At 42.0% G+C, this 19,319-nt stretch overlaps 1 protein-coding gene across 4 annotated transcripts in view; it reads left to right on the forward strand.

Annotated features, from left to right (window-relative positions):
* The window catches only part of LOC144782607 (uncharacterized), a 913,515-nt gene extending 902,421 nt beyond the window's left edge, over window positions 1–11,094 (forward strand). For all 4 annotated transcript variants that reach the window (XM_078661973.1, XM_078661972.1, XM_078661971.1 and 1 more), the window contains one exon: window positions 10,840–11,094. In XM_078661973.1, the coding sequence (XP_078518099.1) occupies window positions 10,840–10,843 (4 nt within the window). In that variant the 3' untranslated portion in view covers window positions 10,844–11,094. The remainder of the gene's footprint in view (window positions 1–10,839) is intronic.
* The last annotated feature ends 8,225 nt before the right edge of the window (window positions 11,095–19,319 follow it).

Here is a 19,319-nt window from a genome sequence, read left to right on the forward strand (position 1 = left end):
GGTCGGGTCGAATCACAATATGCCAGTCCTCAGTGCACCACCCCGCAGGCGCCACTCCTGGGCCCGCTCGCCACTGTTCACACCGGGGGCCACTTAAATAAGAGCGTCACATTGAGGACCCCACACCCTGCCGCTGTCCTGGCTCTGCTGCGCAGCGTGGGGTGGGACCCCTACTCCCCGTCAGTAGCAAGAGCAGCAGTGTTAGGGGATTCCAACCCGAGCCCTCCACTGTGCAGGGGGGGCAGATGTGTGTTGTTGGCGGAGGTGAGTAGGCTAAGGTCCGGCGACGCGAAGGGTGCTCCCCGCTGGTGCAGATCTCTATGCCCGACCTCCCTGTCTCAAAATGGCGGAGCCCCGCCAGTGAAGCACCCTCAGCTCCAGGGGGGTCCGCAGAGGCGGCCGCTCGTTGCAGGGGGGGGGAGGAGCGCAGCGGTCAGCACCCGCCGCCCACCGGGGCCGCAGTCCGTGGCCGCTAGGGCTCCTCACAGCCTCCCCCTCCTCCTCACCTCCAGCCTCGTCCCAGGCCCTGCAGTCGCAGCCTTGATCGTTTCCGCTGTCCCCTCCTGTCCCGCTCCGCCGATCGGGGATCTCCGGTGTGCCGGTGCGTTCACCCGGCAGGTCCGCAGACGCCTCCTCCAGAGAGCCGCAGGTAGCTGCACCCTCAGTCCCGCTGGTCAGGCTGAACCTAGCCCGGCAGGGCAGTCCCCGCGTCGGCCTGGAGGCTCCGCCTCCCTCGGCCTCACTCCCGCTTCTCCGTGTGCCGCAGGGCTTCCCAGGCCGCCCCGTACAGACCCCGCGCCGGTCCAAATCTCGCACCCCAAGGTCTCAGCTCGCTTCAGCAACGCCCGCTGCAAGTCGGACACTGCACCAGAGACTCAGCACGGTCCCTCAGTGCCCAGAGGTAAGCTTTAGAGGCTATGTAACGGCGTTCGGCGGCGGGAGCTCAGTGAGACACGTCCGCTCACACCGCCATCTTGGCCACGCCCCCGTCCTCTTTATTCTTTCGATCTATTTTCTGATCTCATTCCATTTATTCTTGTTTTGTTCTCTATATTTTCTCTTTTCAATTTTGAGTAAGCATATTACTGTTTCATACTTTTTCATTGTATCACCTTCCGGGTTATTACTTGGAATGTTAAGGGTTTAAATAATCCGATTAAAAGACAACGGGTATTATCGCATCTTGTCAGGCTTAAAACTGACGTTGCCCTTCTTCAAGAATCTCATCTTTCAGATGCAGAAGCTTTAAAACTCAAACGTTGTTGGGTGGGGCATGTATTTCATTCTCCTGCTACGGGCAAGAAAAAATGGTGTTGTAATCTTGTTTCATAAAAAGTTAAATGTTTCTACAGTTTCTCATGAGTGTGATGCCAATGGCCGTTGGGTGATTGTTAAATTGCTTGTAGATACAATTCCTATTGTTATTTTCAATGTTTATGCTCCCACTGGTGTAGATAAATCATTTTAGCCTTCCATCGCTGACAAATTGGTTACTCTTAATGATGATTATATTATTTTGGGTGGTGACTCTAATCGAATTTGTGACAGGAATTCGAAGGTGAAATTTTCTCCGTCTAAAATGCACTCCCAATTCACCAACGCTGTTCACCATAATGCTTTGGTTGACATTTGGAGACTATGTAATCCGGACCTTAGAGAATACAGTTTCTATTCCCCAACCCACCATTCACAGTCCCACATTGATTATATCTTTCTCAGTAAGTCCCTAGCTCAACATGCCATACACTCTGATATTGGCTCCATTTTAATTTCGGACCACGCTCCTGTCATTGTAGATATTGATCTCATTCCCTTTTGCCCTCACTCGGGCAGATGGAGATTTAATAATTCCTTACTTCTCGGCCCCTCTTTTTGCACACAATTTACTTCTTTTGCCACTGAATTCTTTTCCCTAAACCAAACTCCTGATACCCCCTATGTCATGGTATGGGACTCTTTCAAAGTAGCTTCTAGAGGTTTCATCATAAACTTTGTTTCACAGAAGAAAAAATTAATGGAAGCCAAATCTGCTCAATTTCTCACAAAAATGAAACAATTTGAACTCATTTATCATTCCTCTAACTCGGAATCTTCTCTCAAAGACCTCATTGACGCTAAAATTTCATTCAACAAATTTACTACTGACGCCGCCTCTAATCTCTTATTAAAATGTAATTCAAGTTATTACGGTGGTCAAAACAAAATGGGGAAATTGCTTGCCAACTACCTAAAGGTTAGGAAGGAACGCACCAAAATTGAATCTATCCGTTCTTCTTCTGGTGACTCTTTGTTTAAAGATAAAGACAATCTAAACGAATTTGTCAAATTTTACAAAACCCTTTATACCCCAGAAACCATCCCTACCTCAGACGACCTTCTTTCCTATTTTTGTTCTATCCCTCCTCCTCCCTCTGCCCATGTTGACTTTGGAACTTTGGAACAAGATGTCTCACTTACAGAAATTTCCCACAGTGTTTCGAAGTTACGCCATGGAAAGGCCCCTGGTCCTGATGGCTTCACTATTGAATTCTACAGTCATTTTGCTTCTCTTCTTTTACCAAAACTTTTACTCCTATTTCAATCTTTCTTGACACAGGTTTGTCTTCTGGCTCATTTCAACAAGCTTTAATTTGTTTGATCCCTAAAGAGGATAAAGACCATTCTTTATGTATGAATTATCGACCCATTTCCTTGGTCAACACCGATTACAAAATCTTGGCCAAGCTTTTAGCTCTCAGGATGGATCCCTTCTTACCCGATTTAATTGGTCCTGAGCAGTCCGGTTTCATTAAAGGCCGTCTTTCTTCAGACAACTCATGTGTCTTTTTCGACATCCTCAGCAAGGCTTCCTCCTTAGATCTTCCTTTAGCTGCTATTACTTTAGACGCTGAGAAAGCTTTTGCCAGGATTAGTTGGGATTTCATGTTCCATGCTCTTAAATGAGCAGGATTTCCACCCAAATTTATATTTATTTCCTTACTTTATTCTGGCCCTCAAGCGTCAATCTTTGTTAATGGTACGATTTCAGATTATTTTGATCTCCGAAGAGGTGTTCGACAAGGCTGTCCATTATCTCCTCTGTTGTTTGTCTTGGCCCTGGTACCTTTTCTTACCAAAATTTGACAGGACAATTCTATTTCTGGTTTTCAATATGGTTCCCAACAAGTTAAACTGTCGGTTTATGCTGATGACATTCTTTTCTACTGTTCGGATCCTCTTTCTTCTCTTCCTGCTTTTCTTCATCAGGTTTCCTCTTTTTCCGCTGTATCTGGTTATCGTCAATGCTGACAAGTGTGAAATTCTGCCCCTAAATTCTCTATGTCAAAGGCATCTCTTTGATCAATCTGGTTTTTTGTGGCAACCTTCCAAGATTAAATATTTAGGCGTATGGTTTGCCCCCCTTTTGTCTGATACTCTTAAAATAAACTTTGATTGTATATCTAAGAAATTGGATGCTGCCATTACTCGCTGGAATCCTCTCTTCTTGTCCTGGTGGGGGCGCCTTAACTCAATAAAAATGATGTTATCGCCTCTTATACTTTATACCATCTCTATGATTCCCATTCACATTCCTGATTATTATTTCAAAAAAATTGATTCCCTCTTGTTAAAGTTCTTATGGAACGGCAAACGTTCTCGTATTGCTCTTGCTTCTTTACGTAAGGACAAATCTCATGCTGGTGTTCGCTTCCCGGATTTCAGGGCCTATCATCGTGCTTTTTTGTTGAACCAAGCATCTCGTTGGCTCTCCACCGATCTCCCTTTCTATCCGCCTCTTTGGCTGCAAATTGAATCCTTTTTCACTTCTCCCTTTGCTTTTCGCGAAATCCTATCTTTTACGTCTACTCTCTCTTCTCTTCACAATCCTATTCTTTCTCACTCCCGTCAACTCCTTCTCCCTTTTCTATCATCTTCTTATCCTTCTCTCTCTTCAACCCATGTTCAACCTATCTGGTATAATAAACAACTCAAAATACGTAACCGCTCCTTTTTCTGGAAAACTTGGCACACCCGCGGTATTAGATGGATCTCTCAACTCCTCTTTCATGACCGCCCTCTTTCCTTTTCGGATCTTCAATCTCAATTCTCCTTACCATCTAGTTCTCGTATTCAATATATCTTACTACTCCCCGTTCTTACTCAATACTTTCACTCCTTACCAAATTCTAGCGATATTCCTCTCATTCATCGGTCTATTTCCTCTGCATTGGACTCTTCTCCTTCAGCATCCTTCTTTTATAAATCTTTTTTCCTCTCAATAGATAGGCCTAAGTCTAAGATTGAATTGGCTTGGGAACAAGATTTTTTACAAGAATGGCAGGTTCCATTTTGGGATAAGATTTGGTCTAAAATTCATAAAACCTCTAGAGCTGCTAACACTACTCAAACTCTATATTCCATTTACAATCGAACTTTATTTACCCTAATTCTCTCCACTGTCTCCTCAGACACTCCCTCTACTTGTTGGTCTTGCCCTTGCCCATCTGCAGATTTGAAACATATGTTATTTGATTGTCCCCCTATATTCCAATTTTGGAAGCTGGTCTGGCTCCAAATCCAAAAAATATTTCATTTTCAAATTCCCTTCTCTCCTACGCACATTTTTCTGGGTTCACTTTCTCCTACTCTCCCTCAGTCTCTTCACCATCACAAGCTCATTGATCTTTTGCTGTCCATTGCTTTTCACCTTATCACCACTAATTGGAAACAAGCTACTAATGTTACATTCCGTGCATAGTGGAATGCGGTTTGCTTTCATCATCGCCTTGATACCAATTATGTTACCCCCATTTCTTTGGCAATTAAAAGAGACCTCTTCTAGCTCCCTTTGGTAACTTACCTGTCCTCCTCTGCTCCCTTAGCCATTACCTCCAATGTTAGATCAGTTGAAGTACGAAAACCACCTTGATTTCCCGTTGCCTTTTTCTCTTTTGTTATTACTCATTGCATACTTCTTATTATTGTTCTTGATCATATTGCTTAATCTTGTCAGTTTTTTCAATTACTGATATGCTTACGATGTTTTTCTTTACACATATTCCTTGATTGCATTTGATATATTTTCCTTGGTAATTCGTAATACCATAATTTTTTTTTATACTGTTTAATCCAATCACTTATAATTTTTTCTGTTTCTTCATTTATGTTTATGTTTTTGTATTGTTTCTCTTTAATTTTCAATAAACTCAAACTTAAAAAAAAAAAAGAAGGGTCAACAGCGTGCCAGAGTTTGGGCTCGCCACTTCTAAAGAGCTGCCAATACGTGGTTGCAGATTGAGAGATTAATGATGGTAAGTGAGACTTTGAGAAGAGGCGATGGTAGATTCTGGCAGTGACAGTGTGGGTGTCGCCTACTGCAGGGTCCTGCATGCCTTCCAGTAGAAGCTGATGAGTGTTCAGAATGGTCTGCACTTGATGCTGGACTGCTTCTGGCTGGTGTGTGCGGAGAAGAGGGGCCTTGCAGTTGTTATGCCGGGTATGTGTGTGGTTAAGAGAGCTTATGAATGGAACTCATCTCTTATAGTAAAGAAAAGAAACAAAGCAAAAAAGATATTCTTATGCTGCTGAGGAGTTCATCTTCCTTCAAACGGCTGTAAATCTCCTTTAATCGACAATTCTGGATGTTGCTAGGAAGTCAGACCAAAATCTATTCTAGCATTCAGCTCTTGGGGGTAAACACAGAACTCATGTAACAAAAAACGAAACTTAAATCCAGGCAGTGTTGGGAGTGTGGAAATGACATTCATGTTTTCCTACTCCACATATTCTGTTCTATTCTGTAGTTTATGTATATCGCATGGCTACCCGAAGGGCTCCCAGTGCAAATCATGTGAGCACACATTAAACACGTATACATGAATGTCATCGGACGACTTACTACACCTCGTTGCTGTGTGAGCAATGCAGATTGCACACCTGTATGAAATGCATTGGAAAACACTCTCAAAAATCCAAGTTTGAATCTAAAGACGGAGGAACCCAGATAAATAAAGGTGTGGTTAGAATCACACTGTGCATCATGTACTGACACCATCAGTACTACCGGTGGTTGGTAACGGACTCCACGAGGCATCAACATTATATCATCCTTATACTGAAGCAAAGCGGAATGGCCCTAGAGATGGCAGAAACACTCCCCCAAGCCTTCTCTGGACCAGCACCCCGAATCTGGAACTGCCCCACCCCCTTTGTAACACTTTCACAAGACTAGTGAAATTAAAAGGCTCTTTACTAGCCCGTCGTGTGCCACCTCTTATGGCTCCTTGTTGCCCCATCTAAGAGTAAACTGACCAATCAGATTTTGCTACCACTGTTTCTATGGTGACAAAAGTGAAGAATGTCCACTTTGGACGTTAGAAGGCATGTCAGGAAATACCTGTCAATCACCGGGGAAACCCATGCAGCATCAGGACCCGAGCTCCAGGAACTGCATATACCTTGGACATACAAAGGTATATACCCAGGCCTAAAATTATAAAAACAACCAAGGCTATTCCAAAAAAAAAAAAAAAAAGATTCCAATATTCAATTTATCCTCACGTACTCTAGCCCCTGCTGATGTCTCCCTATTAACTAAAGGGTTATCTTTTGTCCCTCACGCTAATGTGAATATATTTGAGTTATATCAGGATCTCCATTCTTTTTTTAGAAAGATTAGATTTAAAAAAATCTTTTTAGATAGTGACCCCATTGAATTGGTTGACACTGCATCAAATATAGTGGCTTTGCCATCCACATTCACTCCGTCTCTAGACCAGGTGGGCCCTGATACAGCAATTTTTGAAAAGGCAGTTATAAAAAAATTAGATCAGGCACTCATATTTATTCCTAAACCTAAATATAACATAACTAAGGAAGAACATAACTCGCTGACCAAGTTCAAGAATGATAACGCAGTGACTGTAAAAAGCAGCGATAAAGGGGGTGGAATAGTCCTAATAGATAGCACCACTTATGAGACCAACATGCTTAAAATGCTAAATGATCCCACTTTCTACAGAAGCATCAAACTAAATCCTACAGAAAGGATAATCAAAACTATAAACAGGCTAACAGTAAAAGCACATGAGGAAGGGATCATAAACAAAAAGGAATTTGAATTCCTAAATAAATCTGACAAGAAAACTTCTTGCATTTATGGGTTACCTAAGATCCATAAAAATCAGGATAACCCTCCATATCGCCCGATCGTCTCTACAATAGGGACACCCCTTGAAGCAGTCTCTAAGTATTTGGACAATATTCTTCGTCCCTATATTTCTTTGTCTCCATCATATATCAAAGATACGGCTGCGATTATTACAAAAGTAGAAACACTGCCCTTTAATGAACAAAGAGATATCTTAGTGACCCTAGACATTGAGTCGCTATATAGCAACATCCCTCAAACAGGAGCAATTGAAACAACAATGTGGTTTATTGACAAACACCAAATACCCTGTTCTAAAGCTTTCATTAAGGATTGCTTAACACTCGTTTTACATGAAAACTTCTTCGAATTTGGAGAAAATTTGTTCTTACAAACTAAGGGAGTCAGTATGGGGGCTTCTATGGCCCCCTCAATAGCAAACATCTATATGACTGCATTCGAGGATCAATACATCTTCAATGAAGTGGCCCCTTTCTTTGAGTCTGTTTCCCATTGGTGCCGATACATAGATGACATCTTTTTTGTATGGACCGATGGGGAACAGACTCTGGGAGAATTTCTCCTTTGGTTGAATCTGGCAGATAATAATCTCCGATTCACCGCCCATACCAGTACAACAAGAGTAGAGTTTCTTGATATCTACATAAAAAACAACGGAGGACTTTTGGAAGTAGATCTATACACTAAACCCACAGCGAGGAACACATTATTACATTTCAAGAGCTATCACCCCAAATGCCAGAAAGATAGCATCCCCTTTTCCCAATTTCTAAGGGTAAGACGAAATTGTACTAACCTCAAGGATTATGACAATCAGTCTGAAAGTATGAAAGAAAAATTTATCCAGAGAGGTTATCCTCGCCGTTTAGTTAGAGAGGCCTTTAAGAGGGCCAGATTTTACGATCGAGATGTACTTTTACACTCACAAAAACAAAGAACAAACTCGACGTTAGTCTGTGTAACAAAACATTCCACCCTAGACTCCACAGTCAGACAAATAATAAATTCCAACTGGTACCTATTGAATTTGAACGAAAATCACCAAAAAATAGCTAAACCACTTTATGCCCACAAGCGGAATAAGAATCTTAAGGATCAAATTGTACACTCGAGACATATTCAAAGAACCGATAATCCTCCTTTTATACAGAGATCAATTACTGATAATGGCACAGCAAAAGGAACCTCTCGTTGCGGCTCATGTAAGTCATGCAACAGTATCATCACTGGAGAAAATTTAATGTTTAATAAAATCAACATTCAGGCTAAAGAGCTATGGACATGCAACACCCAAAATGTGATATATTTAGTCACATGTCCATGCCATCTTGGCTATGTGGGTGAGACGTCACGAGCAATAAAGACAAGACTAACAGAACACAGGTCAGCAATAAGAACCAGGAAACTGACAGCACCTTTAGTTAGCCACTTCATAGAGTACAAACATTCGCATGATGAACTGAAATGGCGAATACTAGAAAAAGTCCACATACCCAACAGTAAAGGTGGAGACAGAATAAGAAAAAAGAAAGAGGTTTATTGGATTTTTACCCTTGGAACATTCAAACATGGCCTTAACCATGAGTTACCCTGGGAGAATGCAATCATATAAAAATGGATAGAACATACGAAGTGATGAGGATATATATACTTCAGTATACATCAAATAGAATAACGAATATTTTTGCTCATTGAACATCAAGTTTAACATAGCCTATCGTCGGCAAACCTTTTAGAACCTCCGTAAGGACAGAATGACTGATATGAACGGTTAAGCTCTGCTATTGGAGTCAGTATAAAACATTATAAAAAAAGATGACCAAAACATACTGATCTCGGATGCACTCTAGCTTTAAATGTGGGCGTGTATATACTGAGATGACACCGAACCTGTTCGGTATAAATACTAATGAGAAAGCAGATTACAAACCCTTCATTCATTTCTTCTGCACCAGCCGAGGCGTCGTGAGATAGTAGTCTGTCGTCAACCTTACCGGTAAGACTTTGGAAATAGGAAGAACTTTAATGTCCATTTCCCCCCTAAACGCTAAACAATACCGAACCTAGGGAAATTAGTCAACAGCCTGACTGCATTCTTCTGCACTCTTCTGTCTTGCAGTTGGTAACCTCCATTCTAATGAGAACACGCTCATTAATCAAGAAGCAAAGAAGAACTTGGAGGCTATAGAGCAAGAAAATACTGTTTCATTTCCTTATCTGCTCGTGAAGTTGCACAGACAGGATTCATTAATCCCACGTAGTGACACAGGTATAAATCTGCTTCATTTACAGAATGACGAAAAGAAACATAACACTACTCCACAATAAGATAACCACAGTGATTATGTCTCCCTAGATTTGCTGTTAGCCAAAGAGACGATTTTAATCTACACGCGACGTCGCGTGCTGGCGCATTCAGTTGACTAAATACTTATGACGCTAAGGATTTAAAGCGCTGACACAATAATCGAATAAGGTAAAATTATGCCGCACACATATGAACTTCCGTCAATAGTAATATTTTATGTCTCAGGAACTTTGTGGAGTGGCAAATAAGGAATCGTTATATTATGGGATTTCTATTGCCAGCGTGTTTGAACAAAATGCGCAATAAATAGATGTTTTTCAGATAGAACGTAAAATTTAACATGATGTGGCTTTTTAAAATTAAATACCACGCTCGTACAAAAAATATTGAATCCAATCATAAAAAAGAGAGGCCACTCATCTAAGCTTGTATCTCCACCTCTTGTTTCAGAATATCTGTTTTTAAAGAACCTAGCATGTTTTAACTATCTGAAACGAAGAGTGGGATGTACGCAGTGAAACCGCCATACTCAGGTAACACGCGACTATGTAAAATACAGAGCGAGATCTTAGAACGAGTTTATGCAAATCAAAACTCTCTCACTAATCCTTTGTTAATGATTGACTTAAAGCTAGGAACCAGTTTTTCTCTGTAGGTTTCACATACCAAGACTGAATACAAGGGGAAAGAAAGGTGCCTCACTCTTCGCTTTCATCGTTCTGAAACTGTTAAAAAGCGGAAAAAGATAGTATAGGTAAGATGCTTTCAACTGGTAGTTAGATGATTGGAAACGACCTGGTTTTTCGTAAGTAAATACAGAATATAACTGGGTATATGTGTTCGATGTGTTCACAGTATGACCACATTGATACATATATATACACAAACCGCCCTTTGATTTATTAGGAACAAGCATTGGTCAAGTATAGCTGCCCGTTGTGTCTCTGCATGATACAAATTATAATAGGAGAAAAGATTTCACTTATAAAAGAAACTAGAACAACCCTTATCGCGTAAATGAGAGCTATCTTGATTCCGTAAACTCTATTATTCTTGTTTTCCTTCTCTCTTTTTTCCATTTCGTACAGAAATTTGCTTTTATATAAAATATTGATAAGATGCAATTGAATGTATTGATCAACTATATCAAATATATTTGAAAATCATATATATGGAAATATCGAATATCAAGGAGTTATATGTATATAGAGATTGTTTTCCTTGAACTAATGTCAAGAATCAAGATGCAAAAAATCTAAACTTCAGCATTATAAAATAACTTTTATCTTTCAACCAGGCTATGTAATTATATATCGTTTTGTCTCTCAACACACAGTCTTAAATGTTTCAAAAATCTAAAAATATGTTTTGTTCTCTTTAGATAATTGGCTGTATAAATATTTTCCTGATGAAGACACTACTACGTGTCGAAACGCGTTGAGATAAACAGCCCTCCCAATAATATCTGGGAAGACCATATCTGTAAACCTGCACACCGATCAGAACAAATGTCTTTTTTAAGAAATTGATCAATGAAAATAACACTTTTTAATGTATCATGTGTATTTAATATATTAGTTATGTTATGTTAATATGTATTTGATCGATTGTTTTATCACTAGAATTAAATTCTTAAATATCAGTAAATTTTGTCATTTTGTGTGTTCACTTTTATAATCTTTTTTTTTTTTTTTTTTGGAATAGCCTTGGTTGTTTTTATAATTTTAGGCCTGGGTATATACCTTTGTACTGAACAATTTCCCTGTCCCAGGATTTTTATCCTTACCAGGGGGTCCCTGATATACTACATAATATACCTTGGACATAGACAGGCAGAGACTCTTATATGACCATGAAAGATAAGCACATGATGCTCACAGTCTGCCTCAAAGTATGGACGTCTAACAGCATCCAGGAGAACCTGGGGTGATTTCTGTCTTCTATTTTAATATGCCTGTTGGATAGTGCCCTGATATCAGCAGACATGGTCTGCGCTATATAAAACCTCAAATAAATATACATAAAGGCATGTGTAAGTAAATAAATGTACAGCAGTAGTACTCCTTGCAGCAAGTGCACAGATGTACAAGAGTCAGGGCGGACTTTAGTGCTGGTGGTGCCCGATGCACAATGTTTGTTGGGCCCCATGACCTCCATCTCCAGAAATTCCCTCACTACCTCCCTCCAACACTGCCCTCCACCTCTCTCCAACCTCTCTCTCTCTAACCTCTCTCTCTCTAACCGCTCTCTCTCTAACCTCTCTCTCTCTAACCTCTCTCTCACTCTAACCTCTCTCTCTCTAACCTCTCTCTAACCTCTCGCTCTCTAACCTCTGTCTCTCTAACCTCCCGCTCTCTAACCTCTCTCTCTCTAACCTCTCGCTCTCTAACCGCTCTCTCTCTAACCTCTCTCTCTCTAACCTCTCTCTCACTCTAACCTCTCTCTCTCTAACCTCTCTCTAACCTCTCGCTCTCTAACCTCTGTCTCTCTAACCTCCCGCTCTCTAACCTCTCTCTCTCTAACCTCTCGCTCTCTAACCGCTCTCTCTCTAACCTCTCTCTCTCTAACCTCTCTCTCACTCTAACCTCTCTCTCTCTAACCTCTCGCTCTCTAACCTCTCTCTCTAACCTCTCGCTCTCTAACCTCTCTCTCTTTAACCTCTCTCTCTAACCTCACGCTCTCTAACCTCTCTCTCTAACCTCTCGCTCTCTAACCTCTCTCTCTCTAACCTCTCTCTCTAACCTCTCGCTCTCTAACCTCTCTCTCTCTAACCTCTCTCTCTAACCTCTCGCTCTCTAACCTCTCTCTCTCTAACCTCTCTCTCTAACCTCTCGCTCTCTAACCTCTCTCTCTAACCTCTCGCTCTCTAACCTCTCTCTCTCTAACCTCTCTCTCTTTAACCTCTCTCTCTCTAACCTCTCTTTCTAACCTCTCGCTTCTCTAACCTCTCTCTCTCTAACCTCTCTCTCTCTAACCTCCCGCTCTCTAACCTCTCTCTCTCTAACCTCTCTCTCTCTAACCTCTCTCTCTAACCTCTCGCTCTCTCTCTAACCTCTCTCTCTAACCTCTTTCTCTCTCACATGCATTTCTTTTGTTTTGCAGCACTTCTCATACCAGAGTAGGGTGCCAGAGCCCTTTACATCACACACACTTAATACAGAGACAATGAATCATACATGCATAAATCAGTGCATAGGAAATGTTGCATATTAAAACGTAAGACTGTGGTTGGGATTTGGCGCTATTAACAAGAATTGATTTCCACCCAAATAAACCTTTTCTTTTAGCAAAATTAGGATAACGAAAGATATAGGAAAAACCAGTAATGCTCTAACCTACACCCAAGGACGCTGGAATTATTATCACACTATTGTGCAAGAGCGCCTGCGTTGGTGCTAGGAAACACACTGTGCACCAGTGCAAGGAGAGGGCAGAAAGTCTGCAAATCTATGTAAATATGGAGAGTTTCTACTCTCTCCCAATCACAAAATGCATCACAACAAGGTCCTTTGCTGTGTTGCGTGAAATAATAGTAAATGTGCCCCCATGTGTATATCGGACTACTGCTGCCATACAGTTTTCATAATATACCTCATCTAAGTCTGATGCTGTTATATCGTGTAAGTAGAACTGCTGCTGCCACACTGTATCTGTACCTTATGTGTGTACTGAACTCTTACAGCCACAGGGTGTCGATAGCAAAGCACCGATAGTACTGAGGAGTAAACAAGTTCCCTGGAACAAGAATCTTTCCCACCTGAGCTAAAAACCTCTTGCATTAGACCACTCTTCAAGAAGGTGAATCTGGGCGAACCAAACCCCAAAAACTACAGATCGATCCACAAGGCCTGTTAGAAGGTAAACTATTTGAAAGACCAGTTTTTACTCAAATGTTCAACTTTACTGCGGAAAATAACTTAATGTTGGCCCAGTAATCTGGATTCAGACAAGGTAGAGGCACAGAGTCAGCCCTCCTATTCATATGGGACGATCTAAAACTCACAGTAGACAAGAACGGAGTGGCTGCCTTACTGCTTCTGAATGTAGCAGCAGACCACGGCAGTGTTGAGACGATGCTACACAGACACCCTAATCTTGGAATATGTGAAAATGCTCTAAAATGGGATTGTTGGGAAAGATGGCATCTGGCTGAGCTAGGAAAACTGCATGTTCTTATTTTTGTCTTTTCTCTCTTACTATTTTCAGTTTTAGTAACTTTTGATGGGAAAGGCATAGAAATGTCTTCCTACTGAGAGAATTTGATGGCAACCTATTTTCTTCTTTGGTCATGCACTGTCTGCCCACTGGTCTGTGCCATACTGCTGGATATCTTGGTATCTTACATTGTAATCTGTGTTGCTGGGTGATAGTGTCCTACCCTAGTGTTTCATGCAGGGAATGCTTTTGCAGTTTTTATGGCACCCAAGGTTCTACACGACAAAGGCTTATGGCCCCCCCGCCACCCCAAAGCTCGAGCCATTTAAAGGTGCCAGAACTTCATCACCTGTTCATAAAGCTGTAATAGAACTCCTAGGAGCAATAGTGAATTACTCAGTCATAACAAAGAGATGGCCGTTTTGCATCTCACTGCCTCTCTTGTAGCAATGATTGAGACAGGGACTGGTGCCGAAGTGAGAGTAGTTGGCAAGGCTTAGGACTTCCCTCGTCTTCATCTCCCTAGATCGTGTCTGAATTGGCTTCAACACGTTATCGTAGTCGATGTGGTAAGCTTAGTGGAACCGTGATTAGAATTTGGAGAGGTGAACATTGGAAGATCCCTAGTATGTTGGGGTGTTTTGTGGGGAGTATGATTGGAACCAGACGAGCTCCCTGGTGGTTGTTAAGCTACCTCATGTCTAAGAATAACGACGTATCAGAGAGTGTCTGACTACCTTTTCATTTAGTGGACACTACATAATTGGCGATGAGTGGGGTAAGACTTGAGGCAGCGCTCACTCAGCACAGCATGAATATAACAAATGGATGATTGCGAGGCTATGTTGAGAATCTTTGCCAAGTACAACAGAAAAGCAGCAGGTCTGCGTTGAGCTGCAGAGGTTTTGGTGGTGAGTCTGTGCTGAGCTGATTGTGTTATTGGCACCGAGCGCAGTCGGGTGCAAGCATTAGGCCCATAATTCCCAGGGAACGCTGCATGTGTGATATTATGCGCAGCGACCATCTTAATTTGGGCATTTGCTCAAGCAATAAAGGGAAGCACTTGGATATCCCATAAATCTATGTGGGAACTTTGTAGGAAATTCACCAATCCAAGAGAAGGATTAATACGATTTCTTTGAGAGACCGCACAGTACCAGCTCTCATTCAGGTAGTCAACTCCTCAGTGCCCACCATTCTAGATCCAGAACACAGGCAGAGAAACTGACAAAACAATGACATTAGAAAAAAACAAGGCTCTTAAAGTGAACCCATAACAACTATATAAGTGCACAACACATGTAACACGCCTATCCCCCTACAAAACACACACAGATAACACCGCAAACAGACAGGAATATCACAAAGACTGCAAACTAAAAAAACTCAACAAATTTGCCAGGAGGCCTCCTGACTCGACTACTAAGTTTGATCCTTGAAGCCACACTTTCAAATGGATCCTTCTCATGAACATCATCCCACCATTTCATGCTTTCTCCACCTTTACACTTAGCCACCCACCTAACATTCCATACTTTCCCATCTTGAGTGACCACACTGTTGCTGTTGACCTTAACCACTTTAGTAACTTTACCAAATATAGGCTCACTTTTTGACAAAACCCCTGGTTTGCGTATCCTGACCCAGACTCCTACAACAAAATCAGGAACTTCAGTCTTCCACTTGGTATCATAAGCATGTTTGATTTATTTCCTGCTTCTCTTCCACCCCCAACGCTACCGCTTCTCTTACCTTTCCCTTAACCTTATCTAACTGCTTCCTCTTGAACCACCAGGGACACAGCTCAGAAACAGGATCTCCCCCTTTAAGGAGTTTAAATGGACTAACCTCTGTGATGGTATGAGGTGCAATGCGATATGACCACATCTTCTCTCTTAGTTTGTCCTTCCACTCTCCTCCACAATCACGTGCCCACAAAATGCTCTCCTTCAACACACAGTTGAACCATTTCACTTGCCCATTACCATAATGTTCATACAGTGTGGTAGAGACGTGACGAATGTTGCAAGATTTAAGAAAACTACTCATCTGTGACTTTAATTGCACACCATTGTCATTGGTAAGAACTCTAGGATAGCCTTCCCTTGCAAAAGGTTCTTTGAAGAATTTAATCACTGAAGCAGTAGTAACGTGAGACACAAACTTGACCTCTTGCCACTTTAAGGGGTAATCCACCACCACCATTGCAAGCCTACACTCATGGGGCAAACAATTGAAAGGACCAGAGATATCAAAACATATTTTCTGCCAGGGAAACTCAGGCCACTCAACGGGACACAAAGGAGCCAACACCACTTTGAGCATCTTCTCACTCTTAGCACATACTCCGCACTCTTGCACTACTCTGTCCACAATTCTATCTAAACCTGGCCACCAAAAATTGGCCCTGATCTACATTTCATAGATGGCATAACTACATATCCTCCATGAGCTATCAGTAAAATGCGATCACGTACACCAACAGTTCCCACCTTTGAACAACATTTCTCCTTTCACTTCCAGCTCCTCAGATACCCTCCAATAAGAATATAACTCTGCCGGAATCTCCCATCTCTTAACTTTTCACCTGTGTGTAGAAATGAGAGGAAGAAAGGTGTATCTTTATTCAATAGTAAGGCTGGGACTACTAAGGAAGTGGTGTGTGGTTCGGTTGGTGACATAGAAAAGGGAATTGTTTTATCTGTGAATAATTAGGAGTGAGAGGGAGAAGCTGTTAAACCCCCCAAATGTAAAGTACAAGTGCTTAGTAGGGAGTGGGAGTTCATGGCGGACTGTGGGTCTCCTTGGACTATAACTAAAGGGGAGTATTTCCTACAGATGTTTGGAGATATTAGAACTGTGGTTGGACTGAAAGAGTCAGACATTATGGCACAATGTTTTAAACGGTCTACCATTGAAATGAGACGGTTTATGGCGGTGGATGTGGTGGCCACAGAAGATGTGAATGTTTTGGGGTGGAAGGATCAGTGTAAGCTAGGCATCATCCTTGCAGTAAGGCATCTGTACTGGTGGTTGGTGACCCAGAAGATTGTGCCTGGTTCATTTCACACTTTCTTGAGGTGTTCTCAGGAATGTTGGGTAAGTTACAAGGTTACTCTCAACGTATTAAGCTTAAAAGTGGGGCTATGCCTGTGAAACAAAAATTGAGGAGGTACCCATTAACATTAGTGAGGAGCTTAGTAGTACTCATAAAGAGATGTTGGACAGAGGAGTTATCGAAGAGATTGTGTCCTCTGAATAGATATCAACATAGTTTTGGGCCGCAAGGCGGATACAACTTTGGGATTAATCATCGACCATAGAACATTAAATGCAAATATTGTGGTAGACTTCTATCCTCTAACCAACATCAGTGAGGTGGTTAGTATGTTGGAGAGGGCAACTGTGTTCTTTACACTGGATTTGCGTTCAATTTACCACCAAATTGAATTGAGTGTAGCCTCTAGGTCTCTCACTGCTTTCATCAATCCTCAAGGTTTATACCAGTTTAAGAGGATGCAGTTTGGCCTAGCGTTGACTGCATCCCTTTTCCAAAGAGCGATGTTTCAAATTTTATGGGGAATTAAATTGTTTGTCAAATATTTTCAAGATGAAATTTTAATCTTTAAAAAAAACAAGCAAGAACAGGTGGAGCATTTACTACACATTTGTGCAGGTTTTGACCTTGAAGGAGGGCAAATGCAAGTTGTTCAAAGAATCAGTAGAGCATTTGGGACATACGTTGTCTAAAGAAGGTGGTGGTCCCAAGTAGTCGTAGGTGGGTGCTATTGTCAACACCCCTGCACCTAATAACAAAGAAACTGTACTCTTGTTTACTGTGCTCTGCAAGTCCTGCAGCAAGTTTATCAAGGCTTTTGCGACGAAAATTAAGCCTCTAAGAGAACTAACACAGAGAAATGTGGAATTTACATGGTCTGATAGACAACAGCATACATTTGATACAGTGAAATCTGAAATTGTGGGAGCATCTACTGTAAAGCCTTTCTGTATGATCAAAGAATGCATAATTACTGTGGATGCCAGTCTGTATGGAGTGGGAAGTGTTTTGTAACAGAAGTGTGGAGGTGAAGAATGGAATGTGGCATTTGCTTTATGCACCCTTAGTGAGGCAGAAAGGAAATATGCGGGCTGAGCCACACGTGCTGTTTCCCTGCAAGCGTAACAATGCTTGCCTGAACCACACGTCTGCCTTAACCACACATATGTCTGGATGGACAGGGAGAGAAAGAGGAAGCATCGGAATAGAAAGGTCCGGACGTGGACAGTTAAGTGAGCTGGCGTGGGTTTGGGAGGAGTAGATTTTAGGGGTAAGGTCAGTTTTAGGGTTCCAGGCATGGGGGTTGTAGTAGTTTTTGGAAGGGGGCAGAATTTTAGTTCTCAGGGTGGGGGGAAGGCTGGGGTAGTTTTAAGGGCTTTGGACCAGTTTGGAGGGGATAGTTTTTAGGGGCAGGGTCGGTTTTATGGTTCAGGGCGGGGGAGGCCGCGGCAGTCTTTTTAAAAGGGGGCAGGGTTTTAGGGTTCAGGACAGGGGGAGGGGATCAGGGTACTTTTAAGGGCTGGGTTTGGGTTAATTTGTAGGGGTGGGGGGTCGGTTTTATGGCTTAGAGTGGGGGGGTGAGTAGTTTTTATAAAGGGGTCAGGGTTTTAGGCCTCAGGGCAGGGGAAGGGGTAGAGGTTGTTTTAAGGGCAGCGCAGGAGTAAGCTTTAGGGCTCAGGGTGGGGGGGCTGTGGTCGGAGTAGTTTTTGGTAGGGGGCAAGGTTTTAGGCCTCAGGGCGGGGTGAGAGGAAGGGGTAATTTAAAGGGTAGATTTTAGGCCTCAGGGCGGGGGCAGAGGTAGTGGGATAGGATTTTAGGGCTTAGGGCGCAGTTATGGGGGGTCAGTGTAGTGCTGATCTTTACCACACATATCCCTTAACCAAATGCGACGTTACTATGAAATTGCGTGGTAAAGGCATGCGAGGTAAAGGACTGGGTGATTAAGGCACATTCATGGTTGGGACTCTGTCATACAACATAAACAAATACGGGAGTTTTGGGATCCAAGGGAAATATTTATAGACCACTTGAGAGAAGTATCCCCTCTTATCAATTGAATAACAACCAATCTCTCAGGGTCTTTAACCAAAAAAGCCTAAACAAGGGGGTTCCTCAAAAAATTATTAGTATGTTTCATGATCGATCCAATACCCAGTACTTCTAATGTACTGATGTTGTGCCTATTGGGGAATCATCCCTTAAGGACTGGAACCCTCACTCACCCTTGGGTGACATGCTTCATCATTTGGGTTCCTCCTTACCAGCAAGAAATCCTAGTCTTAACTGGGAGCTACGACTTCCCAGACATCATTAATGAAGGAGCTCAGAGATGTTTTCACAAAGAGAAGGAATATTATAGGGCGGAACTAATTCCCAAATAAGAGCTAGTGGGGTAGTTTACAGTGCAGCGTGATTATTTAATTTCAAAACTGTGCTAATTGTGCCAGAAAACTGTGGCGTATTAAAACTATCTAGGTTGATACACTTAAGTATTTTATTCATGTGTTCAAGCTGACAGGATTAAAATTAGTGAAGCAAATAGTAGTATGGATTTAAAACTACTTATGGTCAGGTCGACATGTTTCAGCCAATTGATCTAAAGTATCTCAGGCTTTCTTCAGGACCTAATACAAATTTCTGCTACTGTT

The sequence above is a fragment of the Lissotriton helveticus genome, chromosome 9, assembly GCF_964261635.1.
Source record: "Lissotriton helveticus chromosome 9, aLisHel1.1, whole genome shotgun sequence".
Taxonomy (NCBI): domain Eukaryota; kingdom Metazoa; phylum Chordata; class Amphibia; order Caudata; family Salamandridae; genus Lissotriton; species Lissotriton helveticus.